This window comes from Tupaia chinensis, unplaced genomic scaffold (assembly GCF_000334495.1).
Source record: "Tupaia chinensis unplaced genomic scaffold, TupChi_1.0 Scaffold000661_1, whole genome shotgun sequence".
NCBI lineage: Eukaryota > Metazoa > Chordata > Mammalia > Scandentia > Tupaiidae > Tupaia > Tupaia belangeri.
In genome coordinates, this window is record NW_006160183.1 from 1,765,872 (window position 1) to 1,793,842 (window position 27,971).

The following is a 27,971-nucleotide window of genomic DNA, read 5'->3' on the forward strand; positions in this document are numbered from 1 at the left end:
TCTTTCCCCACAGGCAGCAAGAGTGTTGTCCGTCTCTGAAGAGGAGAAACCAGCTCTCTGGTGAAATGGGCCTAGACCGATGTTAGGGAAGAAATACAACTCTGAATATGAAGTGACACAGAGCTTTCACATGCCTCACTAGAGACCTGAGTTGCTTGGTTACTCAGGGACTAGTGATCACTCAGAAATGAAAAGATAATAAGAGTATTTGCCTACCTCGGGCTTTGGAGCTTTTTTCCTACCCAGATCTGGTGACTATGCAGGTGTGAATCAAAAGTTTATTTGATAAACAAGGTGGCACTGTTGACTTTTCCTTTTCTAATCACACCCTGCCTTCAGTCCACTGTCCCTCAGCTTACAGAACACACTATCCTGGAAAAGGTATACTCACCCTGTTTGAACTGGGTCTTTAGTTTTCAGGGTTGGCTTACCTCGGAACAAAGCCATAGTCTACCTCTCCCTCTAATCCTTAGAGGAAATTTCCCAATCAACAACAGCTAAATATTTAAGAGGAAAAGGTTAAGCTTACTACAAGGAATAGATGGTTTTAACACCCCCCCCCCAACTTTCTAGTTATAATCACTAATTTTTCTCTTTCATCCCAGTTTGGGAATATCATGCTTCCATCTCACTACTTCCTATCTTCCTCAGAAGATAACTCCAGGTAAGGAAATTGCTCAAGTATCTGATTTTCCTTTTTTGCTTTTTTATTAAAGTTTATTTAACTATTTCTCCTATGAGCAAGAAAAAGAGAGAGACTGAACAGGGTCTTCCGGCTGTGATCTAGCCCCAAACTCAGCCAGCTCTTGATCATGGGCATACATGAGCCTGGATATGAACTTCGAACCCTTCCATGTAGGTCAACCTCAGAGAACGCTGCATTTTACCACTGTACTACCATCGAGCCCCTCAAATGTCCAGTTTTCAAATCAAGCAACCACATACATTTTTCTTCAGTTAATAAGCTTGGTTCAGAAAAAAGTAGATTGAAGACTGTCTCTGGAAAAGTGTTCTGGGAATACATATTCAGTGGTTTGTTTGCTCTAATTGCTTTTGAAATTTACCAGACTCCTATGGTCACTCCACCACTACCACTACCAGCAGGTCAGCTTTGCTGTGACATTTCTCTTTGAATATGAATCCAAGTGCCTGACAAGATTCTAGCCGTGTAATTCGTAGTGAATCACTTAACGGCTGAGTTTCAGTGTCCTTAAAAAAGAGGAGAGTCATCCCTGCCACCTACTCACAGTGATGGCCTCAAATCAGAGAAGACATGTGAAAGCACAGTGGAAACTAGAGTCTGGTGTAGGTGTAAATAATATCACTGTGAAACTCCTTTTCCCATCAAGAAGTTAGCTGTCACCTCATTGTTCAGCATCTAGCACTGAGAAGAATCTTGAACTCCAGTGGCTTACAGACTGATATAGAGAGAACATTTTGTTTTATCTGTTTAAGCTAAAAGCTTAGCTGTGTTCTACCAAGTTACAGACAGGGTACCCCAAAACAGGATCCCAAACCACAGGGAGAGAAAATGCCTTTGGATATCTCTAAGGAGACATTCTTTCTGCCCATGTAGGAACCTGCACAGCAACTTTTCCTTTTTAACTTCTTCCCTTTAATTTTGCCAGAGAGAGGAAAAGAGAGAAGGAAAGTGAGAAACACCACTCCCCCGCTCCAGGGGGAATGGTCATGCTGCAACCTCTTCTCCATTTTTCCCTCTTTTCAGGATTTTGGGCACACACACACATGTGGCAGGCACATTTTCCAATCTGCCAGGGCCAGGAATCAAACTTATGGTTGGCCATGTGGGATCTAGCCACATTTTTTTTTGAGAGGTTTTTGCCATAGGGACTGTGTGCTCACCAGATAGAGAGAGACAGAGAGACGGAAAGTGAGAAATCACCCCCCAGGGGGGATGGCCACGCCACAATCCCTTCTCCTCTAGTCTCCTCTCAGGATCTTAGGGACACACACATACGCACCCGGCATGAGTTTTAAGCCACCGGGTCCAGGACGTGAACTGCGGTTGACTATGTGGGAGTCCAGCGACATAGCCATTACGCTAACTGCTGGTCCTGGGATCCAGACACTTTAACCACCACTCCACTGGGCAGCCCTCTGCCACAACATTTCTAACAGTAATATCAAACTTCAGCTGAGACCCTTCTGTTAATTCTGTTAAGAATTCTTCTGGGGCTGGCAGATGGCATGGTGATTAAGGGCACATATGGCCCACATGGCTGACCATGGTTTGAGTCCCGGACCTGGTAGCTTGCTTTCCCACTTTCACTCACTTTCTCTCTCTCACTTTTGCTTTCGCTCTGTTCCTCTCTGGTCAAATTGAAATGAATAAATAAATAAATACATAAATAAAGAGGACTTTATTTTTTTTTCTTTTTGAGGTTTTTGCCATAGGATACATGCATGTACTCATCAGATACAAAAAGAGTCAGTGAGAGGGAAAATGAGAAATCCCTGGGGGGTTATGGTTACAATGCAATCCTTTCTTCTCTATTCTCCTCCTGGAATTTTGGGCATACATACACATGTTCCAGGTATGATTTTTTCAAGCCACCAGATCCAGGACTCAAACCACAGTTGACCATATGGAAATCCCAGCACTTTAACCACCACCTCATCTACGAGGACTGCTCTTAATTCAGAGTCCAACATGGTACCTGGTCAGGGACTAACTACAATTGCTGTCATCTCTTTCTCCCAAGGCTTTAGTCATTTGTAAATCACTGAACTTCCATGGTTAAAAGTAAGTTCAATATAGTAATTTCCCTCATTGTTGCCTTTACTATCCTGTTGATAACATTTTTTTCTTAAAGCAAGGCATAAACATATCAGATGTTCTGCTTTTATTAGATATAACTTCCAGTAGAACCATCAAACAGCAGCAGGAAAGAAACATTTTTTTTTTTGGAGAGGTTTTTGCTATAAGGCATGTGCACTCACCAGAAAGGCAGAGAGAGATAGAAAGTGAAAAATCACTCCCCCCCAGGGGGAATGGCCACGCCACAGCCCCTTCTCCTCCATTCTCCTCTCAGGATCTTGGGCACGCACACACATGTGCCCAGTGTGAGTTTAAGCCACCGGGTCTGGGACTTGAACCACGGTCGACTACATGGGGGTTTAGCGACATAGCCATTACGCTAACTGCTGGTCACAGGAAAGAAACATCTTAAAGAGAAACAAAACAAAACAAAACAAAAAACAGCTTAATTGGCATCAACACACTTGACAACTGAGTTACTGTGATAGCTCATACATGGTATTTGCTAAGTGAACCAGGAGGTGACCACAGGAGTGCCTCCAAGATATTGACAACTACACATCACTAAAACACCATTGCTGGTTCATTCCTATGGATGATGATATTTGAATATACATATAGCCACTTCCCAGACGACTCTGAATGTTACATATGCACAAAAAGTTATATTAAACCTCAAGCAGGGGAATCAATTCTATCAATCCTGGGTGAAAAAGAATAACTGTTAACCAGAACAGAACTAAGATTCCAGGTCTATTCCAAAACGAAGTCATAAAGTTTAATGCATTTTCAGGGCTAGAGCTTGAAAGCTCAACAGAGATGGGATCTAAGCCAATGCTGGTTAGGTGTAGACGGGGGTGTGTTGCAGGGTGATTGCCACCAGTTCCTATTGGCTTTTGCTACTCACACTTCCCAGCAGACTGGTGCTGAGTGACACAGCCTTAAGGCTCAGAAGTAAAATTAACTTTTTTAAAAAATTTGTATAGTGGGGTATAGACATAATAAATTTCCTAGAATTAGGAAAGGCCTAATTTTTAAAAATTTATTTATTCTGTGAATGAGAAAGAGAGAGACAAAGACAGAGGCATAGCTGTAAGGTCCCATTCGGTAACATTATTCTGAGCACCATCTGGTATCGCTCCTGGCCCAAAAAGGAACCAAGGCCAGACCTTTGCAGAACTGGTCTTGACAGGAGCCAGTTCTCCAGATGCTACTACTGCAAGGTCACACTGCCCAGGGAGAAGCAGACAATAAATTAAAATTAATACTAAGAGGTCTAACTCCCTGCAGATAAATCAAAACCACACCACCAAATGGTTCATGTATGCTTATCCCACTGTGCCTAACTTCCCTGCATATCAGTCATGCATACAGTCTCCCAGAATAGCTTGATTGCCCTATAAAAGAAACTCCCTCCTCCATAGCAGGCGGGCTGAAGAACCTCCAGCTTCAGACACTGGGTGCTCTTTTTCCTCAATAAACTTTCTTTTTTCTCTTGGGATGATGCCACCTGAGTCTTACTCCAGGGCTGTGAAAGGGATCTTGATGCTACAGTGCACTCCCAGTCTCAGCAGGCCTGCATCATGGCCACACACATGTCTGGCATACTCAGAGAGGTCTCTGGACATGAACTGACAACCTTCCATAAGTGTTTCCCTCACAGAGCATCCTGTTTTTCTGTTGTAGCACTACCCACCATCTGCTCCCCAGGAAAGACCTGATTTTATATAAATTTACTTTTCAATGAGGCTGATTCATTAGTGCACAATCAACATAATACAGTTCGTGTAATAACTTCCCAGATTAAAGAACAGACAATCCAAGGGACCAGCAGTTGGTGTAATGGCTATGTCGCTGGACTCCCATGTAGTCAACAGCAGTTTGAGTCCCGGACCTGGTGGCTTAAACTCACACCAGGCATGTGTGTGTGCATGCCCAAGATCCAGAGAGAAGAATGGAGGAGAAGGGATTGCAGCGTGGCCATCCCACCTGGGGGATGTGGTGATTTCTTGCTTTCTGTCTCTCTGTCTCTCTCTGTCTTTCTGGTGAGCGCATGAGCCCGATACCAAAACCTCTTAAAAAAATAAAGAAAGAACAGACAATCCATTCCAATGTTTGGTATGGAAAACAAGGTTTTCTTATTTAAATACCAGATTATAAATATGGCTCCCAATCTTCTTTCCTGTAAGCTCCATCAAAGAATCACTGGGTAATGTGGCCAGGCCATGGTGTAATAGGAATGCAATTGCACCCAATCGGAAATGGGAAGGTCTTGTGCCTGGGGCCTCCCTGTATAAGCTGAGTGAATATGTGTGTTCATGATCAGGGCTGGCTGAAGCTAGAGGTGGATCATAATGTGGGGACCCTATTAAGGGTGCCTCTTTTTCTCTCTCTCCCTCTCTTCTCTAACAGAAAAACTAAATAATCTATATTCTTATATATATGTATATATGTGTGTGTGTGTGTGTGTGTATATATATATATATATATATATCATACCACAATCCCTTCTCCTTCATTCTCCTCTCGGGATCTTGAACATACACGTACACATGCCCAACATGAGTTTTAGGCCACCCCTGGGCCAATGGCATGGTTTATGTCCTAGACCCAGCAACTTGATTTTTTTTTTTTCTGGAGAGGTTCTTGCTATAGGGCACATGTGCTCGCCAGACAGACAGAGAGAGACAGAAAGATAGAAAGTGAGAAATCACCCCCCAGTGGGGATGGCCATGCTGCAATCCCTTCTCCTCCATTCTCCTCTCGGGATCTTGGGCACGCACACACACGCACCCGGCGTGAGTTTAAGCCACCGGGTCCGGCACTCGAACCACAGTCGACTACATGGGAGTCCAGCGACATAGCCATTAGGCTAACTGCTGGTCCTGCAACTTGATTAATATACAAGGCCTATGTGTATGCATCTCCAAAATTCTAAGAGGAGAATGGAGGAGTAGAGATTGCAGTATGGCCATCCTCCCTGCAGAGGTGATTTCTCTATCTCTCTCTCTCTCTTTCTCTGTCTCTGTCCGATGAGTGCACATGCCATATAACCAAAAAAAAAAATTACCAAAGAATTTTTTTAAAGGAAGAGAGCGTTGCCAGTTCCACCATGGCTTTTCTTTGTCACACATTTTACACTCCATGTTACAATTCTTCCAAAGGTCCTATGCCAGCTATTCTGTTCATCCCTCTAGATTCACCTGTTACCTTTCTCTACCCTGCTGTCTGCCCCAGAAAGTGGACCTTGCTGAGTATCCTCAAGGGCTCCCAAACTAACCAACTTCCCACTGAGTTTTTGGCTCATAAGGGATCTCTGGCAGGCAATCAAGGGAGAGGAATGAAATCAGAGTATTTATTCCCCACTTTCACCACCTCAAGTTGCCTGTGTCTCTTAAGCAAAGGTCACTGCTCCTCTCAAGGAAGCCAACTGTACAAGATCCTTTCCAGACACAGTAACCATTTCATCCCACTCATCCCTTCAGGCCCAGGAATTGTGTTGATATACTTGTACTTTTCTCTGTGGTCCCCTCACCTATTCTCATACCTTTGCATATGGTTTAACTTAATTGAACGTAACATTTTTCTTCTGTTGGGATTCTGAATGATATATTTCTCCATAGGAGACTTAAATTTAACCAAATGGAAGAAAATTCTCCTGCAAACTAGGAATTTAAAAAATGACTGGTAGGGAACCAGCAGTTAGCGTAATGGCTATGTCGCTGGACTCCCATGTAGTCGACCGCAGTTCACGTCCCGGACCCGGTGGCTTAAAACTCACGCCAGGTGCGTGTGCGTGTGTGCCCAAGATCCCGAGAGGAGAATGGAGGAGAAGGGATTACGGCATGGCCATTGCCCCTGGGAGGTGATTTCTCGCTTTCTGTCTCTCTGTCTCTCTCTGTCTGTCTGGCGAGCGCATGCGCCCTATAGCAAAAACCTCTCCAAAAAAAAGTAACCAAAAAAAAAAAAGAAAAGAAAAGAAAAAGAAAAATGACTGGTAGACAATCCATATTACAATTATCTGGACCTTGATTAAAAAGACAGATTTCTGGAACTAGCAGATGCTGTAATGGTTAGTAACATCACTGGACTCTCATGTAGTCAACTGCAGTTCCAGTCCTGGACCCAGTGGCTTAAAATTCATGCTAGGCATGTATGTGTGCCCAAGATCCTGAGAGGAGAATAGAGGAGAAAGGACTGTGGCATGGCCATTCCCCCTGGGAGGTGATTTCTTGCTTTCTCTCTGTTTTTCTCTGTCTCTCTGGGGAGCACACAAGTCCTGTAGCAAAAACCTCTCTCTAATAAAAGAAAAAAATGTTAAAAAGGCAGATTCCTAGGCTAGCTTTGTGACCTGGTATTTGGGACAGCCTAGATCCGGCATGGCTGATGGTGTGTTTTAAGTCCTTGAGGAACAAGCTGGGAGCATGTGCATGTGGGCCCAGAATCTTGACAGGGTAGAGAAGCAGAGAAGGGATTGCTGTGCAGCCATGCTCATGGGTGTGTGTGTGGGGGGATGTCTCTCTCTCTTTCTCTCTCTTATGAGCATACAGGCTCTCTGGTAAATTAAAAAAAGAAACAAATAAGCAAAAATAAAGGCATATTCTTAGACCCTACTCCATTCTATCTCTAGAAGTCAGGCTGAGGAATCAGAATTTAATTTTTTTCCCATTTGCCACAGTGTACATGCCTTTGCCAGACAAAGAGAGAAACAGAGAGAGAGAGAGACAGAAAGCACCCCTCAATGAATGTGGTCATAATGCAATCCCTAAAACAGGTTGAATGTGTGTGCCTTCTCTTTCATTCCTCCATCCTGTCGGGATGTTGGACACATATACACACACACCCACATGTTTTTCAAGCTGTCAGGGCCAGAGCAGGACTCAAAACATGGACAGCTGTGTGGGATCCAGCTCTTTTAGCCACCAGGGAGCAGGGCTGGCCCTGGGTAATTAGAATTTTAAACAAGCTTTCTGGGTGATATCTAGTCACATCAAAATGAGAACTTGTCACAGGAGTAAGTGATCTTTTTAAATATACTGCTAATGAAATTAAGTTTTTCTTTTCCGTCTTAGCAAGTAACTAGAATATTATCTTAATGTCCCACTACGACTTTACATTGCCTTACAAATCTCATTAAGAAGCCAAAACTAAGACTAAGAAAATTAATGAACAATAATGACTAGTGTAAATTGATGTTTCAGTGACTAAGAGCTTTTCTTTCAGAATGAGAAAGTCCTTTACAAGTATGAGATAAATCCCAGAGATCAACCATATAAACATGAAAAAATTCTAATGGAAAAATCACTATGAGCAAAATTAAGAGACAAATGATAAACTGAGGAAACATATTTGCAATACACATTGAAGAGCCTTGAAATGGTTCTTTTTGACAAATTTTTTCTAGTTTCAGTTTTTTGGATAGAGAGTGGAAAGAGGATTTACTAACTTTCTGACTCCACCATAGCTGGAAATCTCACTTAAATATTTAAAAATAAACATAATCTCAATTGTCTTCTCACAAAGGACCTAACAAGTAGCATATTTAATATACTTGACTTTCCCCTGCCAAACCCCTGGTAAAGATAAAAGAAATGAAATAGTCTCTGGTGACTGGAAAAGTGGGAGAAGAAGATGGAATGGGTGGAAGAAATACACCAGAGCTAAAAATAAAGAGCAACTGGGTAGCTCATTTCTTTGAACAAATTATTGGGTTCAGGAAAGTCACGATGCACTTTTGCATAGAAAAAACAGAAACTATCTCATGACTTTCCTGACATCCTAATAGCTTCTCAACACTTGGAATTAGTTATATTTTTAAAATACATAATTCTACTAACATAAGCTTACTACTTCAAGCACTTTTTAAAAAGTCACAAGATGGGAGCGTAGATGTAGTTGACTGCAGTTTGAATTCCAGACCTGGCAGCTTAAAACTCACACTAGACACGTGTGCATGCATGCCCAAACTCCCGAGAGGAGAATGGAGGAGAAGGGATTGCAGCATGGCCATCCCCCCTGGGGAGTGATTTCTCGCTTCCTCCCCCCGCCTCTCTCTCTCCAGTGAGTGCACACGCTCTATAGCAAAAGTCTCTCTTAAAAAAGAGAGATATTTATCTGGTGACCTAAGTTATGTGACCTCTTCTACTTTTCAGACATTTACTCCCTGGTTCTACCTATGTTGACACCTGCTAAATTCAACCAAGAATCCTCCTTTAAGAAAAAAAAGTTTTTCCGTGAGAGAGAGATAAAGAGAAAGAGATGTACCCCCAATAGGGTCTAGTCATGTCACTGCAACCCCCTTTTCCCAGCCTTCAAACTTGTCAGGATTTGAGGCTATGTTGCTGGATTCCCATGTAGTCGACCACTGTTTGAGTCCTGGACCTGATGGCTTAAACTCATGCTGGGCACATGTGCGTGCGTCCCCAAGATCCGGAGAGGGGAATGGAGGAGAAGGGATTGTGGCGTGGCCATCCCACCTGGGGGGTGATTTCTCGCTTTCTGTCTCTCTGTCTCTCTCTGTCTGTCTGTCTGGCGAGCACACGCGCCCTATAGCGAAAACCTCTCCAAAAAAAAAAAAAAAGGCAATACATATATTACCTATCTGCCTCAAAGGATTTTAATTTGCCAGAAGGTGCAAGTGCTTTCCAGAGAGAAAGGGAGAGAGAGAAAGAGAGAGAGAGAGAAATTGAGAAAGCACATTGAAATTTTCATGCATTGATGATAAGAATGGAAAATGGTAAGATAACTTTAGAAAATAATTTGATAGTTTTTCATAAAATTAAATAAATTCTTACCATATGACTTAGCAATCCTGTTTTGTAGGTATTTATTTACTCCAAACAAACGAAAATGTGTTCACATAAAAACTTGTATGTGGATATTCATAACAGCATTATTCATAATTGTCAAAAAGTAGATATAAGTTAATTGCCCATCGATTGACTGATAAATGAACCAACAAATTGTGGTATATTCACACAATGGAATACTAACCAAAAATAAAAAGAGACAAACTATTATTATATACAGTGGCATGGATTGATCTCAAATATGCTATACTAAGTAAAAGAAGCCAAACTCAAATGATTCTTTTTATATGACATTGTGGAAAAAAATGGGACAGAGAATATAGATCAGTGGTTGCAAGGGTTGGGGAGGGGTAGAAATTGATTATAGAACAGTGTGTTTTGGAGGAGAGTAATGAAAATATCCTGTATTTTGATAGTGGTGGCAGTTACACTCCATATGTCAGAGTTAAAACAATGAGTTTTTACTTTATGTAAATTATATCTTAATAAATCTGATTTTAAAAATATACACTAACATTTGGACATAGGCTAATCTGACACACAATGCTTCTCTGAATTTGAACTCTAGTTAGTGAGGGTGATAGTACTAATGACTGTAGGCAGAGTGTTTCAAGAAAGTACCTTACAGGATAGTTTCAGTTTCTTAAGCTGGAAAATGGGCCAAAGCCACCGAATGTAAAATCTAGTTCTGATGTATAGGGCCTTGGACATGGCTCTCTATATGAGAATTTGGCTCCTGAGGTTAGTCTAGATTAGACTAAAGTAAATCTGGCCCCACTATGCTGCCATCTTTCTCTTCTTGCAACCCAACCAGCCTGGCCATCATTAAGATCTTAATGAGTTCTTTAAGGTTTCCCTACTTGGATCTTACGCTGTTTAATAGCTATTTCAGGCCTTTCAGGCAGTCCCTGGATACTACAGATGAGAAATTCACCAGGAGAAAATTGTGCAATGTGTCTGTTCACCAATGCAACAACCAAGTACATCTTAGCAAGTGATTTTGCCAGGCAAGTGTAACAGTGGACCATGCAATAGATAGATTATTTCATTTATTATTTATGCTTTCTATGATCTTAATCTCATCTCTAGTTGCATTCATTAGAAGCCTGGCACCAAAGGATAAAGTAGCCAAGATTTACATTCTATCTCTGGTGAAGACTGTAAGAAATTCTTTTCTAAGTGGTTCCCTGACTCTTTTTAGTTTGTTTTAAATCATTATGGCTTCATATTGTTCAAGTTTTATGCAGGTAATGAACTGAGATCTGTGTTTGTCTCAAGGGAATTAATTCAACGAGTATTTACACGAGTGTTTACTCCTAATAAGGGGTGGGATGGAGAGGGAAGCAGTGGAAACATTCCAGATACACAAAGCCAAGTGCACCATTCTGCTAGGAAGTTTCTGAGAATACCAGGTGTCTTGCGTGGTATACCAAGCTGCTTGACAGACCAAAGATAGTGAAGACTACAGGGAGTATGTCTTCCATTAAGGCAGATCTCAAAATGTGTTGAGTAAGGCCCTATCAGAGGCGGCAAAATTTGGATATTGCCACAAGATTGGATCAAAATCCTTCTTTCAGGGCTTAGAAAATGATGGTATGTTTGTGTGTGCATAAAGTTTGTTTTTTTGTTTTCCCACTGCAAATAAACAATAGAATGAAAAGAAACAATCTTGATTGACTTTTAAAAAGTAGAGGTGAAAAAAGGGTAAAGCAGATCAAGAGAATGAAGAGACAGAAAAACAGGCAGTTCTCCACACCTCCAACTCCATTTACACGAGGATTCCGGGAAAAGGAGGCCAGCTCACCCCCACCCCGGCTGCAGGTCCCACTCTAGCGCTCCGGCTGGATTATCTAGCTCCGCCTCCATCCTGCCTGACCCGCCCCCTCCGTTTGTGAGTGCCTTGGCTACCGCTGTCTGGGAGAAATGAGGCGGGACTTCCGGCGTTTGAAAAACTTCCGGCGGGAACCGGAAGGTGCCGTCATATACTCAGAATCCTTGGTCTTCCGACACGCCTGGCGGGAAGGTGAGCTGTGTGTCCGCCTTAGCGGTCGTCCTGCGGGCTCGCGCGAGCCTGTCTCTCGGGCTCCAGTAGTTTTTGGAGCCATTTAAAAAGTTCTGAACTCTCATTCGGGGAAATAGCACCCCTGTTTTTGAAGTGAGATGTATCATTTCATTTTACTGTCTTCTGTGTGTATTTCACAACCTGTACCCGGAAAATTCCTCCCTACTGCCGCTTGTCACCCAGGGCGTTTTCTCAGGTTGCACAGCTCTTATCGCTTAGGAGCAGATGAGGAAAGCCTGGGCAAACCGAGACTTCTTTTATACCTCAAGTTATCGGAAGTGCGGGAGGAAGCACCCTTTTTACTATCAGATCATGGCCCTGTTGGAGTCAACTGCATCTTTAGCGGTGTGCCTGGCAAACAGGAGCCACTTTGTAACTCTTGAGGAAAGGAATGAGTGGGAACCCTGAAAGCAGCTTTTCCCGTAATCTCACATATGCCAGCATACCACTAATGTAATGTGTGGGATGGTAAACAAGGCCAGCTCTGGTTTTGCAGCTCTATCTTCTAGTGCTTTGCCATATTTTTCTTCTCTTTAGTAAACCGTTTCACTTCATTCGATCTGGGACTTCTCATTCATTAAAGAATATCCTGCGCAGGCAGGTGGCATGGTGGTTAAGGGCACTGGACTCCTACGTGGCCCACCGTGGTTCGAGTCCCGGACGTGGTGGCTTGCTTTTTCACTTTCCTTCTCGCTCTCACTCTGTCCCTCTCTGGTCAAATTTAAATAAATAAATAAAGTTAAAAAAAAATATCCTTACTTGAATCCATCTGATCTCAGAGGCTCTTTTGGGCTCTGCTATTTTGTTTTAATGGCTATCATCTGTGTTAACATTCCAAACACTTGTTGGTCCCTTTGGGAAACTTATTTTATTGTGCCTTAAGAAATTGTACCATTCTGCCGTTTTGAAATCTTAAATTGTTGTTTTTCAATTTTAACGTGATGTGTTTGTGTACGCAGACCTTTCACTCCCAATTTCCACTTGCCCTAGTTTAGTGCCTTCTCCCTTAGTAACTTCACAACCTATTCATGGAACAGGTTAATTTGGAGTATGCTCATGTGCCCAGATAGGTAGTGTGGAAGGAGGAAAAATCTTGTCATTAAACAGGAATATTCTTACGTGCCATCACTTAAAGAAAAAAGGCAGTAAGTGCTGTGTATGGCATTGACTAACAGTGATGAAAAATAAAATATATTCCTCTTTAGAGACCATACTTGTATATATATTATGTTCCTTTAATAAATAGTTGCTGGTAAGTGCCAGACTCTCTCTCTTATATGTTTCTTTCAATCTTTTTTTGGGGGGGAGAGAGGGGAAGGCCTTTAGAAAATAAACAAGTTAAACAGAAGGGTAACTACAGATTATGCTATATATCACTGCACAAGGGAAGTAAATAGGCTTTTTAAGATGTAACATAACTGAGAAACCCAGTATAGGCTTTAAATGTTGAGATGTAAGGGATGAGAGAAGGCAATCAATTGACAGAAAATAGGCTTCAGACAACGTGAACTGAGGTGAGAAAGAATCATCTTTGTTCCAGGGACTGGAAGGATGTGATTGGAGCTGAGGAGCTAGCACATAGTGAATGTTAGAAAGGTCATCTTGGAAGACCATAGTATCATTGCCACTGGGAATAAGATGTACCATATGTATATATATATATATATACGTGTATATATATATATATATGTATATATATATAGTTTGATTCTCAGGAAGGTTGGAGTGGGAAGTTATTGAATATTTTTAAAGCATTTTAAAAATGAACTCTTTCATGAATATATGGAGAATAGGTTGAAGGGACAAGAATGGAAAAAGGGAAGGCAGTTAAGAGGCTCCTGCAGTAGGCTGGGTAAGAAGTGTTGGTGATTAAAAACCACTCAAGACTCTAGAAATTTAAGATTTTTTTTTTTTTTTTGAGAGGTTTTTGCTATAGGGCGTGTGTGCTCGCCAGACAGGAGAATGGAGGAGAAGGGATTGTGATGTGACCATCTCCCCTGGGGGGTAATTTCTTCCTTTCTGTCTCTGTCTGTCTCTCTCTCTATCTCTCTCTGTCTTTCTGGTGAGGCATGCACCCTATACCAAAAACCTCTCCAAAAAAAAAAAAGGAAAAAATAAAACACTTGTTTTCTTCCAGAGGAATTGCTGCTTGTCTCAATACCATTTGTTGAATAACCCTTTTTAGCCCTTCCCTGGTTTGAAATGCCACCTCATCACACAGTAAATGCCTCTGTTTTTGTTTTATTGTGGTAAAATATACATAATACAGAAATCACCTCTTCCCTCATGATCAGTATCTAGGAGTACTTGTTTAGGAAATGATGATCCGCATAACCTCAAAATCCCAAAAAGTGAGTGAAAGTAAAGATGGAAGATTATCCTGTCTACTTCCTGGACACTGATTTCCTTTAGTTCTCCTGGTTTCCTTTGGGTGCTGTTCTGCCCAATAATTCTGCACTTCCTGGACTGAGTTGAACTATGGCTGCTAGAGGAAATGTTCCCTGCTATGACAGCCACATCCTTATTTCTATGAAGCATTACTTCCTCCTCTGAGTGCTTTTTAGAAGTAGAGGCATTATAATGTACTATTGATTTAGGAACTTGATTAAAGGATTCTAAACATGTCAGGATCTAAGGGTTTTGATACACATTCTTTTGGGAATACTAGGTATTTAAAACCTTGGAAATGAATGTGAGTTTGGTTAATATTGACAGTGAAAGTAGATTTATTTACCTCTTGTATTACATGATATGTTTAGCTCTTTGTTTTAGCTTTTTTAAAAAAGGTTTTTGTTTTAGGGTACTCAACAGAGAGAGAGAAGCAAGGTGAGAAATCACTTACTGGAGGGATGGCTATGCTCCAGTCCCTTCTCCTCCAGTCTCCTCTAGGGATTTTTGGGCATGCACACACACATGACTGGCATGATTTTCCAGCCACAAGGTCCAGGCCTTGAACTGGTCAGTCATGTGGAAGTCCAGTACCTTAACCACCACAGCACCTGCTGGCCCCCTTAACTTTTTTTTTTAAGACTTCAACCTTTGTATTTGGTAAGCTATTTTCAGTGACATAGTGGTCAATCATTTTACTTAAGTATTATGCACTGTCATTATAAGGGGATGATTATCTTGTTTTAGGAATAATTTATTCAGTCAATAAGCTTCATTTATTCGACATTAACTTTGTAGAGTGATCTCTATACTGTAAGAACATAAAGAAGAGATAAAAATATTCCTGGTCTTTGAGTTTAATAAAGAACTTCATAATTTGCTGTGTGATAATAACACCAACAGATAACACTGCAGAATACTAAAGCATGTAATTCCTAAAAAGCTCAAAATTATCACCCTATGAAGTTATTTATTTATTTTTTTTGGAGAGGTTTTTTTGTTAAAGGGCATGTGTGCTCGCCAGAAAGACAGAAAGCGAGAAATCACCCCCCGAGGGGATGGCCACGCTGCAATCCTTTCTCGTCCATTCCCCTCTCGGGATTTTGGGCATGCATGCACATGCACCTGGCATGAGTTTAAGCCACCAGGTCCAGGACTCAAACCACGGTCAACTACGTGGGAGTCCAGCGATATAGCTGCTATGCCAACTGCTGGTCCTTAGGAACTTATATTTTTCAGAAGGCGAGCTACACTCCAGGCTTTTGAAATTATTGGAAGACTGTTCACTGCTCTTTTAATTAGCAGCCACATAGTCGGGGAAACTAGTATTTGAGCTTATGAATCATCTTAATGTTTCCCCTGCTTTGGCATTTTCTAGCAGCAGAGCTCTCAGAAATTTAGATTTGAAAGTATATATTTTTGTAGCCAGATAAAGTAATCAGACTGTTCAGCTTATGCTGATTTCATGTTCAATTTCTTCCAGATGTCATCATTGCCAAGAAGAGCAAGAGTACAGGTCCAGACTGCAATATCCAAAGATGAATTTTCTTCCTTTTCTGAATTGTAAGCATATTGGTTTAATATGGACGTGTGGGAATGATGAATGCTTTACATAGTAATACATTTTGCCACTCATTAACTTCATAAATCATATGCCTGCTGTTTTTATCAAGCCTCTGGGACTAGGATTTGAATCATGGTCAGCCATATTATATCTGGTTCCCTATCCATGGAACTTAACCATTGTGCTTTGGGGCCACCCTGGCACAAACTTTCTGAAGTGTATTTATAAAAGTATAGAAAATAAAAGCAGAACAAGGGACACAGAGAATGGGGATTGATTGTAGTGAGGGGACATTTTGGATAAAGTAGGAAGTTCTTTTGGAGGATCTTGGGGTTAGTTATTCCAGGTAGGGAGAGCAAGTGCAGAGGCCTCAAGACAGAAATGAGTATGTTCAGGGAGCAGCAGGAAGACCATTGTGGCCAGTTTAGTGCTGTCAGGGCGGAGAATGTTAAATAAGATTGGAATGAGTAGGCTCTACTAGACTGTGATAGAGTATTGGGATTTTATTTGAAGTGGAATGGGAAGCCCCTGGGGGGTTTTGGGTAGGGATGTGAAATGATCTTGTTTATATTTCTATATTTAGTCTGATTGATTGGTGGAGAACAAACTATAGTGGGCCAAGAACGGAAGCAGGGGAGTGAACTTTAGGAAATTATTTTAGAAGCCTAGGGTACTAGAAGTGAAATTGTTGAGCAATGGTCTGATTTGGGAGGTATTTTGAAGGTAGTGAACAGGAAATGCTGATGGATTAGCTCTCTGGGGTGTGAAGAAAAGGCAGGTTTTTGGGGAAGACTAGAAGAGGAACAGATGTAATGATGGTGGAAGCAGGAGTTCTATTTTGGACTCGGTAAATTTAAGGTGCTCACTAGCTATCCAAGTGAAACTGGATATAGAAGTCTTACGCTTGTAAGAAAAGGCCAAATTGGAGATATAAAATTGAGATTACTCTGTTGAGCTATAAGACCAGTTAGTAAGAGATCATAGAGAAGAGAGGAGAAGGCTTAAGACTCATAATTTGGGGATTCTAACACTTAGAGGTTAAGCCAGGGTGGCCAAAGGGCCTAAGGAGAAGCTGCAAGGAAGAGGAAAACCAGGGCAATGGGATTCTTGGAAGGCATGTAAAAGGGTACAGTAAGGGTTGAGTGCCAGCTGCTTCTGAGAGGACATGTGTGCATGAGAGAGAATTGGGAATAAGAGTTGTCTAGCTACTTTAGAACTGCTTTATGTATAACCAGTGGTGCCTTTTTTTTTTTTTTCTTCATAATAACCAAAAGTCCTTTAACCTGGATAATATTCTTGTGTGAAAGAAGGTTAAGCATATTCCAGTCTGACAGGAGAGACAACTTGGAAAGAAGTCATGCTGTGCTATTTAGTGATAGTGTGAGGAGTGGAACCCTGGTTTTCTAATTCCACACCCTTTCAATTCCGCTGCTATTGTGGAATCACTCTGTCTTATTCTAATGAATTGTTTGTGTTTGCTTATTCCCTTGGAGCATAACTTAGAAATAATCCAATCAGGTTTTTGACCTCAGGCAAATATGAATCACTCAAAAACCCAGACATCCCTACTCGCTGGTCTCAGTGAAAGAAGTGATTAGCCTTCCTACCAATATTAACATCTTATGTTACTCCAGAAATAGAATTAACTAGGTTGGCGGGGACAATATTCCCTTCACAGAGTTCACATGACTGCTGTTTCTCTGCTCTTGCTGTGAGTTGGATTCTTGGTTGATAGAAAAGTACTATAGCTATAAGTGATCCAGTCTAATCAGGAAACAAATCTATTCTGTGAAAAGGAAAAAGGGTTAATTAAACTTGTTGAAAAGGTTTTGGTTCAGGCTTTTTCAGTAACTTAGGGTGTTTTGTAGAGCCATTTCCCATTCTTTTCATTGATTTGAATAACTTAATACAATTTAAATGAATTTGATTAGCACTTATTTAAGTGCCTATTCAAGTGCTTTGCACTGTTAAAAGCTCAGGGGTACACTACCCTTAAATCACTTGAAATAATAAATGATTTCTTAAGTCTTAAATGTATGGGTGTTGTGTTTGTCAGATGAAAGGAGAATAGACAGACCTGTGGTTTATACCTGTGATTTACAGCATGTCAGGGGATTTTCTTACATTGGCCTGTGATTAAATTAGTTGTTCCATTCCTTAACAAATGTTCATAGTCAGTACTCATATAACTCCATTTTACAATAAACACTTCCTACTTTATCATTTTCTTCAAGAAGTATTTATCTTTTTTTTTTTTTTTAAACCTCTGACAGTTGTTTATATTTTTTTTTGGAAATTCATCTGTCAATTTGCTTCTAGATCATCTGCTTCTGAAGAAGATGACAAGGAAGATAGTGTCTGGGAGCCCCAAAGGAAAGTCCCCAGAAGCCGTAAGCAGTCTGCTCCCAAGGAATCCAAACCAAAGAGGGTACCTCGAATGAAGAAGAGTACCCCACAGATCAGTGATGATTCACAAAGTGTGACTGTTAAGGAGGAGCTGGTAGGTGCTGTAGCTAGGTAGAAGGAAAACTGTCGTAGTGTTTTTCCTGAGTGGTAGTGTTATTTTCTTCTTATACAGAATAGGACAAAGCATGTAAATGATGAAAACTCCTGGGCAGTGGTATCCTGGGTCTTAATAATATTTTTCATCAGATCCACTGTACTTTTTGTCTACTGCCATTTCCTTTCTTTAGGAGGTGGTCTAGCTATAGTAGCAGTAACAGTAGCAAATATTTGAGTGCTTACCATTAGCCAGGCAGTGTGCTCAATATTTCACTTGTATAATCTTACGTGATCCCCACAACCATTGAAGTAGATGCTATTATTATCCTGATTTTATAGGTTAGAAAGTTGAGGCAAGAGATATTAAGAGACTTGCTCGTGGTACATAGATAGTAAGTGATGGAATTGGGTTTCTAAGTCAGGAACATGATTTTGTCAGCATTTCAGGAACTGATATATTTCTCATGGGTGTTTTTACATCAGCTGAGCTCACAAGAGTGATTTATACAACCAGAATGCTGGTTTAATAATTAATAGTTTGAAATAATCATCACAAAGACTGGAAATTTTTATGGTCAGCACATTTTCTCTGTAGAAGGCTGTTATTAAGTAGGAAAACAAATGATAATCAGAAGTTTGCTTGATGAACATGGGCTCAGTAGAAATCAGTTGATTCATTTGAGTTTAGTGAATGACCACTGTGGTCTAGGCAAGTGCCTGTCACAGTGACAGTTGGATATTTTAATTACCTTTGCAGAAGCTAACTAATATGAATTACTCATCTCACTGCAGGGCTATTTTACTATGGGACCAACATACTCCTTATCTGTTTGCTAAACTTCTCTTTCTTTTGTGTATTACTTAGAAGGAGGTTAATCATATATACTTCTTATAGTTTTTCTTTTCTTTTGTGGCTGATAATTGCCTCTATGACTGACACATTCTTTAGTTATGCCTATGAATTCGATTAGGTTATTGCCAACTCTTACAGACTTGGGAGTCATTTCCTCTTCATAGCTCTGCTCTGATCCATTATGTTTTAAGCAAAATATTTAATACAATACTATCTAATGTACATAATTTTCAAGTTCAGATGGTGGAAGTGGTAGACAGGCATTGGGGTGGGGGTGCTCGTTAGTGTAGTTACCAATATATTTGGTCATTAGAAAAGTGACGACATAGTTTTCTGTGCAAAATTGCATCATGACTTTTCTGACAACTACACACACACACACATACACATTGATTTATATTTTATTTGCCAGAAGATGTAAATGTACTCTGGAAAGAGAAAAGAGAGAAAGTGAGAAAGCACCTCTTATGGAACATGGTCATGCTGCAATCCCTTCTCTTTCAGTTCTCCCTCTCTATGGGATTTTGGGCATGCGTGCACACGCACCCAGTGTGTCTTTGAAGCCTCTGGCTTTGGAACTCAAACCACATGATCGACCTTGTGGGATCCAACTGCCTTAACCCACCAGGGCATGGACTGGCTCCCAATACTTTGAATAGTCAATAATTCTGATGACTAAATTTTGTAATTTAGTTTGAGAGTTATAAGTGTTTGTGCCATCTGTGTCACTTAGGTAAGTGATAACAGTCTGGGTGGGATAAGTTCTTTAAGGACACAGAGTCTTTATCTTATTTACCACTCTCTCCCCAGTGCTAAGGTGAGTACAGGTCTTTTTTTTTCTTTTTTTGGAGAGGTTTTTGCCATAGGGTGCGTGCACTCACCAGACAGACAGAGATAAAGAGACAGAAAGTGAGAAATCACCCCCCAGGGGGGATGGCCATGCCACAATCCCTTCTCTTCCATTCTCCTCTCGGGATCTTAGGCACGCACGCACACGTGCCCGGCATGAGTTTTAAGCCACTGGGTCCGGGATGCGAACCACGGTCAACTACATGGGAGTCCAACGACACAGCCATTATGCTAACTGCTGGTCCCGGTGAGTACAGGTCTTATTGCTTCACACCAGAGCTGTCACTCGGATGGAGTGGCAATAGTGGTGCGGGGAATAGTTCCTGGATACTTCACACTAACATGTGACTTCCTATTCAAGTGATATTATTCCATCATCCTGTGTTTTCTGTTGTCTTCCCTTCTGTGTAACTTGGGGGTAGGTGGAGCCTGTCGAGTATAATGAGTTTATGAGTGTTACTCTTCTCCACATGAATGGTTGACTTAGATTGCAAGTTTTAATCTTGTTTTTTATTATATGTAGTCCTATCTTTACTCATTTTTAAAAATTAAACTTTCATTTTTAAATGATTTTATGCAAATGTAAGAAGTAATATAGCGGGATTCCATGTATTTTTTATCCAGTTTCTCCCTTACAAAACCGTAGTAAAATAACACAGCCAGGATTTGACATTGATAAGATCCACTGATCTCACTTTGATTTCTCTAGTTTTACCTGCATTCACTTGTGTGTATGTGTGTATTGGGGGCAGATCTTTTGTTCTGTGCAGTTTATTACATGTGTAGGTTTCTATGCACTGCTACAGAACAGTTTTATCGCCACAGAGTTCTCCGGTATTGCCCTTTTATAGCCATCCCCACCTCCCTCTCATCCTTTTACCCAGCACCCCCACACTGACCCATAGCAACAACTGATCTGTGTAGGAATGTTCTATAAATATAATCATATAGTATGTAACTTTGAGATTGACTTTTTTCCACCTGTGACATAATTTCCTTGATATTCTTCAAAGTTATTGTATCGATAGTTTGTTCCTTTTTATTTCTAATATCCCAGGGAAGCTGATTTGTACCTTCTAATTCTCACTTTTTTTGCGTGTGTTTTGATAGAATAACTCTGTGGCTATTGCTGATGCTAATTTGGAAGACAGAAAGCAAATTGTACAGACTCAGAAAACAGTGAAGACAAAACGGAAAAATTTAGTCCCAAGGACCAAAAAGCGGAAATGTGATGAAGAAACCAGCAAAGCCGGCAACTTAGATACTGGAAGTAACAGCACAGAGACACCATCCACAAGCACCGTATGGGAAGGTGCATGCAAGAAGGAAGAAAACGAAGATGACTTTACATTCAGTCAATCTCCTTTAAAGAAAATGAAAACTGAAATATGTCCTCAGGGGCAGCCTGTCAAATTTCCAGCAAATGCCGACAGTATTAAAGAGGAGGTAGAAATGAACTGGGACATAGTACAGGTATGTGCAGCCTTTTTCTGTCGCTTATGGTAATTTGATTCTATCCTTTTGACTAGCATAGGGGTTGTACTAGCTAAGGGAGGTACTGGGAGTTTTCAGTTTTCTTTTCAGTTTTGGCAGTGATTTCCGGAGGCTTTGGCACTGGTTGCTATCCCTGGTACAGCTATGATCTCAGTCAAGTCATAAGTTTAACCATGGTGTTTTAGTGAACATAGATTATGAAGACAGAATTCACCAATGTATGGGGCCCTCAATTATGTAGACTGACCAGTATTCTGTATTTCAATTCCAGTTTCAGGAAGCCAATTGATTGACTAAACTTGAGTCAGGTATCTACCTTTAGTCAAATGCCTGGGATGCAGGCACCTTATCATAGTGCAGAAATATGACTGACAGGGCACCATGTTGTGTAGGTATAGGGAGGAATGTTTCTCTGAGAAGAGGAGTTTATGGGTCACTTGAAAGTGTTGACTTCACAGCCCTGCTCTAAAATGTAAACTTATAAATCTGCATGATGATTAGCTTCTCTTAACAAAGATTTACTTAGGTTTATTCTTTTTTAGAAAGAAAACACCTTGGGGTGTTTGTTTCCAGATCTTTAATTGATAAGGGGTAATAATACCTACCTTTTATGTATAGACGATTTATCATGAGCTAGATTCTGTAGCTATAATAAAAAAATAATTTGTTCTATAGGTATAATACAAAAATTATTTATGGGTAGGACTAGAATAGACAGAACTTTTATTTGCATAGTAAGAGCTAAAGAGAACAATCTTTTTTAAAGAAATCATCTTAGAAATTATGGAGAATTGACTCAAAAGTGTCTGTAGAATTTAGTTTAGTTTGCCTTCTTTCTCTAATAGATATAACTAAAGGTAATTTCAGAGTTTTGAGAGAGGAAAGTTTATTCTGAAATTTGTTAAACTGACCATTTTACTTTCTGTTAGGAGTGTTTACTTGAGTTCACTAATGAGTTTATAAGGTCAGTAAAATAACAGCTAAACAAAGCCTTTTGGAAAATACATTCTGAGAGAAAGATAAGATTTTGCTAAGCAAAATGAGGAGGGACAGCTAGCTATATGGTGATAGACAAGTGCCTAGCAGCCAGAGAGGGTGAGTGGCAAAAGAAAAACCTATAGGAAGAAATGCAATTGTGAGTGGGAATATTGAATGGGAGTGTGTTAGTTTTATTTCATTTCAAGGCACCAGGTCCCTTTGGTCCACTTGAAAAAAATGGATATGTCTTTTATTCAAGTCCAAGCAGTTTTTTTTTTTTTTTTTTCTCCTTCTCAGAAGTGATTTTTGACAGCTGAAAGTCTGTTCTCAGGAAATCTGGGCACTTGTTGCCTATGAGTTGAGAAAAGTGGTTTTATAGCTGCCACCTCGCTGAGCAATCTAGTGGCACCTATTAATGCTTGTCATTTTCCAGGTGGGTTCAGAGAAATTGCCTGGGAAACTGTTAAGTGTGAGTGAACATGTTTGGGTTCTTTTTATTAAAACAGATGCAGTCATCCTTTCCTAATTTTAACTTCACTTTATAAAATATTTATTTATTTCCTCCATGAGCTAGAAAAGGAGAGAAAACAAGGCACCCCCAATAGGCTCTTGATGCCCTAGTTTAGCCTTGGTTCATGAACAAGTGCATACCCGGCATACTCAGGCAAGTCTCCTGATGTGAACTTGGAACCTTTCATGTCAGCTTTACAGTGTTGTGTCCAGCCCCATATTTTTTTTCTTTTCTTTTTTTTCCAGTTCTTGTGGTATTCTTAGATTTCCTTTCCTACACATTTTTTATTCCTTCATGTATAGGAGACTCTGTGAGAGAATAAAGAATTTGTTTTTGTTCACCAACTTTATTGGTATATCTTGGAATATTTATATTATTGGGCCATCAGAAAAGTCATGGTGTGTTTTTTTGTTTTTTGTTTTTTGTTTTTTATTTTTTGAGAGGTTTTTGCTATAGGGCATGTGCACTTGCCAGACAGAGAGAGAGAGAGACAGAAAGCGAGAAATCACTCCCTGGGGGAGTGGCCACGCCGCACTCCCTTCTCCTCCATTCTCCTCTCAGGATCTTGGGCACGCACACACACGCGCCCGGCGTGAGTTTAAGCCACCGGGTCCGGGACTCGAACTGTGGTTGACTATGTGGGAGTCCAGCAACATAGCCATTATGCTAACTGCTGGTCCCAGTCATGGTGTGTTTTTGCATAGAAAAATACACCACATACACCATGACTTTTCCAATGATCCAATAAAATAATGCTTGCCTTGTAGTAGGTGATCCCAGAAAACAATGACTTGCTGTTTTAAAAAACTTAACTCCTTTTCTCACTAACAACATAGGAATTGTTTCTGAGGTAGGGTTATTCTGTATTGTGTTTTTTCTATGTAGTGGCCACCTTCTCTTTAACATGATGGGTTTAATATAAAATAAAGCCATTGGTTGGTTCTTTGCTAGTTTAGAAGAAAAAACTGTTCATCTGAAGTTACTTCACAGTGGTACATATTGACATCATAGAGGAGAATATTACAAATCAGACCTCAGATGTGACTTTTAAAATTGGAGGCATTTCGTGTTATTTGACTCTTTCACCAATAGGTTGTGAAGTATGTATAAGTGTTTAGAATCAAAGGATACAAAGCAACAAGAGAGGAAAGTTGTAATGCTGGTAACTAACCTGCACATGTTACCAGTGGTCTACTCAGGAAAAAGTAGTCAGGTCTAGAAAGCAGGAAAGGAATGTTTTTTCTTTTCTTTCACTTTTTTCCTTCATTTTCTAAGTCCCATTTTGAAGTCCGTGTGCCTCATTCAGATACTGTGGATGTAGCATCAGTAGTTCTATTTTTTTTTAAAAAATAATTATTTATTTAATTTTATTTCTTCTTCTTTGTTATTGTTATTGTTTTCCTTTTTTATAATTTGCTGTAGGGCATATGTGCTTGAGAGAGAGAGAGGGAGAGAGAAAGTGAAAAAGCAAGCCGCCAGGTCCAGGACTTAAACTATGCTCTGCCATGTGTGAGTCCAAAGCCTCAACCCACCACGCCACCTGCCCGCTCCAGTAGTTCTCTTTTGTGATCTCATTTTCTTTTATGAAATCAGAGAAAGTTACATATGTATTTCTTCTAGTTGGAACCTGAGCAAAGCAGATTCCCTTGCCCTTGCTGCCGTGACTTAGTATTTTCAGTACCATAGTGTCATGTGTGAAAATTGTGCATTGTAATTTCTTTTTTTTTTTTTTTTTAAAGATTTTTGCCGTAAATTTTGTATACTCGACAGAGAGAAGGAGAATGAGAAATCCCCCCTCCCCCCACAAGGAGGATGGCCATTCTACAATTCCGTCTCTCCCATTCTCCTCCTGGGATATCGGGCATGCATACACACATGCCTGGTGTGATTTTCAAGTTGCCAGGTCCAGGACTTGGACCAAGATTGGCCATGTGGGAGTCCAGCACCTTAACTACCATGCTACCTGCTGGCGCATGCATTGAATTTTCAAGAGAAGATAGTTCTGTTGGCCAGTAGCATTGACTTTCTTTTATTTCCTAATAGCTATTTAGTCTAATTAGAGAATAATAAAAGAAATATTACATACTTAAAAAAATTGTTTTAAAACTGTATTCCTGCTTCCAAACATGGTTGAAGACAGTGACAAGAATTGGAAGAACAGGAACTGAGAAGAATGGGAGTAATACCAAGTCAGAAAGGTCTTGAACATTGGATAAGGACCATACTAAATGACATGACTGTAGCATGCATGTTATCTGCCACAAAACATATGACTGTGTTCTTTGAGGAAATCTTGAGTAGTGTTTAGTTAACAAGTAATAGTTAATGGAAATTAATTGTATAGAAATATTAACGGACCATGTGAAAAATGTCATTTGTATTTCCATGTGTATATTTTGTGTGTTATTCTTCATGGCCCCTGGCCACCATAGATACTTTGGTCCTCTGTTTTTTATTTTCAAGGTGCTGTTAGAAAAAGAAACTGCTGCAGGGACCAGCAGTTGGCATAATGGCTATGTCATTGGACTCCCATGTAGTCAACCACAGTTCGAGTCTCAGACCTGGTAGCTTAAACTCACGCCAGTCGCGTGTGCGTGCGTGCCCAAGATCCCAAGAGGAGAATGGAAGAGAAGGGATTGCGGTGTGGCCATCCCCCCTGGGGGGTGATTTCTCGCTTTCTGTCTCTCTGTCTCTCGCTGTCTGGCGAGCGCACGCACCCTATAGCAAAAACCTCTCAAAAAAAAAAAAAAAAGAAAAAAGAAAAAGAAACTGCTGCAAAGTTGTGATTATATTGTTCCTTTTTTTCTTTCTTTCTTTTTTTTTTTTTTTGCCCTAGAGTGTATGAGTTCTCTGGAGAGACAGAGGGATGACTAGAGGGAAAGTGAGAAATCACTCCTGAGTGGAGATGGCCATGCTGCAATCTCTTCCTTTCTCTTCCTGGCATTTTGGGCATGCATTCACACATGCCCAGCATGAGTTTCAAGCTGCCAGGTCTAGGACTCGAACCATGGTGTGCTCTGTGGGAGTCCAGTGCTTTAACCACCACACCACCTACTGGCTGCAATAGTTTCTTTATTTTGAGAGTGGTGGTTGTACGGGAGTGGAGTAATTGTGTATTATATCTTAGTGATGTTTGCTAAAGTAGGGTTAAGAAAAGCAAATAAAAACAGTTTCATTTAATTGTTTTCCTTTTTGTTGCAAGAGATGGTATGGGATTATGTGGATGAAGATCATGGGATGAAAAAATTGAGGAAAGAGAGGATGGAAAGGTGGTCAGTGTCTCTGAGCTATGCGTCTCACTACATAAAGGCATTAGATTTCATTAGTTTGTCCCAGGAGAGATTAAATGAAAGAAATTCGATGGAACTTTTTGTTACATAACTTAGCTGATAGTATTCCTTATGGGCTTTAAAAAGCAAATCTGTTTTTGAAGTATAACATACATAGAGAGAATTGTATCTAAGTGTATAGCTCAGGGCTATTCAAAGGTGTAGCCTATAACCAACTTCCAGTTCAAAAGCAATTACCAATTCCCTAGAATTCCCTTTTTCTAATTTTTCCTTCTCCTGTAACCACTCTTGATTTCTAGCAGTATAAATTAATTTTTCCTCCTACAGTCTTTGAGGTAACTTTTTTGTGTGATAAAATAAAGTGATACAATAAAATGACTAGGTGAGGGAAGGAAACACCAGGAATCAACAGCCTTTCAGAAGGGAGGTGTCCAATTGCTGGCTTGAGAATGATTTTGAATAAGAAAATTTGAAAAATTCAATTCTTCTCCTTAGACAGTGATTTTTGATGTATTTTCAAATGCAGATGCTACCTGGATGATTTTGTGTGCTGATACTCAAATGTTTTGATTTTTTAAAAAGTATTTATTTCTTTCATCAGAGTGAAAGAGGAAGAGAGAGATACAGAGAAAGAGGGAGGAGGGAAAGGAAGAACACCCCTTAAAGCCTTTTGATGCTGTGATCTACCCCCCATTTCAACCAGTGCTGGATCATGGGCATATACATGGTGCTGCCCTCAGAAGAGTCTTCAGACTTGTACTAAAAACCTTCCAGTGTGTGGTGTTCTTGTTAAGCTTTATTTTATCACAGTACCAGGCATGGTCTAGCCCTTAGGTTTTTTTCTTTTTAAATGAAGGAATGGGAATTTCCTTATGGAGGAATGATACCACTTATTTCTGGCACAGGCTGTTTTATTCTTATTTGCATCACTGTTTTATTTTTCCCTTATAGATTGCTAACTCTTTGGGGCCAAGTTCTGGAAGGGATTTTAAAACTACATCCAATGGTTGGACTTTTACTTTTACGTAGATAAGAGTCACTGGAGCTTCTATTCAAAAACTGAAAGAGAAAAATAAGAGACTTCATTATATCTGTATTTTAGAAATATAATCAGTAGTGATGCAGAACAGCTGGGTGGGAGACATAGAGAACAACAACAAAAAACCCTGCTATGTGGGTCAGATAAAAGATGATATTGGTGGACAGGGAGCTTGAAGGTAAGGAATAGACATTTTTGAAGTTCTATTTGGGGTTAGCCCAATGGCTTGGTTGTTAAGGGAGCCAGATCCCACATGGCCTATCATGGTTGGTGTCCTGAACCCATTGGCTTGAAAAACATGCAAGAAACATATTTGTGCATGTCCAGAATCCTGACAGGATGGAGAAGTGGAGAAAGGATTATGGTATGATCACACCTCATTGAGGAGTGCTTTCTCTCTCTCTTCCCTCTTTCTGTGTCTCTCTTTCTGTCTCTCTCTGGTGAGTGCCTGTGTCCGCTAACCAAAAAAAAAATAAAATCTGTTTGCCTCTTTGGAGACAGATTAGACAGGCGTAGTAGAAAGTACACCGTGAATGCTGAAGCTATTACTTAGAATGCTTTTGGTTACAAAAGAAAACCCATCTCCAACTAGTTTAAGCAATAAAGAGGACTTGTTGAGCTGTATAATAGGAAAGTTACAATCAGTGCATGGAAACAGTCTCTTGGCTATTCTGTTACCACTTCCATCCTTAGAAGACCAAAATAGGTACAGTTTCAACTTTATACCTCTATAAACTATGTTTACCCAGAGGAGGAAATCATATCTGGGTCCAGAGTTCTAGCCCAGATCTTGAGCTTCATACTGACTGGACTAATGTCTCCAGCCAGGACACTACTACACCCTAGCTATTGT

The 27,971-nt window shown here is 40.3% G+C and overlaps 1 protein-coding gene and 1 long non-coding RNA gene across 2 annotated transcripts in view; both read left to right on the plus strand.

Annotated features, from left to right (window-relative positions):
* LOC102502452 (uncharacterized) overlaps positions 1-489 on the plus strand; it is a 1,979-nt gene extending 1,490 nt beyond the window's left edge. Inside the window, exon 3 of the long non-coding RNA XR_003551298.1 lies at positions 14-489. This is a non-coding gene — a long non-coding RNA (uncharacterized LOC102502452). The remainder of the gene's footprint in view (positions 1-13) is intronic.
* An 11,084-nt stretch (positions 490-11,573) lies between these two features.
* Positions 11,574-27,971, plus strand: part of SRBD1 (S1 RNA binding domain 1) — a 236,477-nt gene continuing 220,079 nt past the window's right edge. The window contains exons 1-4 of the mRNA XM_006159897.3: positions 11,574-11,611; positions 15,522-15,601; positions 17,922-18,102; positions 20,917-21,279. Coding sequence (XP_006159959.1) covers positions 15,522-15,601; positions 17,922-18,102; positions 20,917-21,279 — 624 coding nt within the window. The 5' untranslated portion in view covers positions 11,574-11,611. The remainder of the gene's footprint in view (positions 11,612-15,521; positions 15,602-17,921; positions 18,103-20,916; positions 21,280-27,971) is intronic.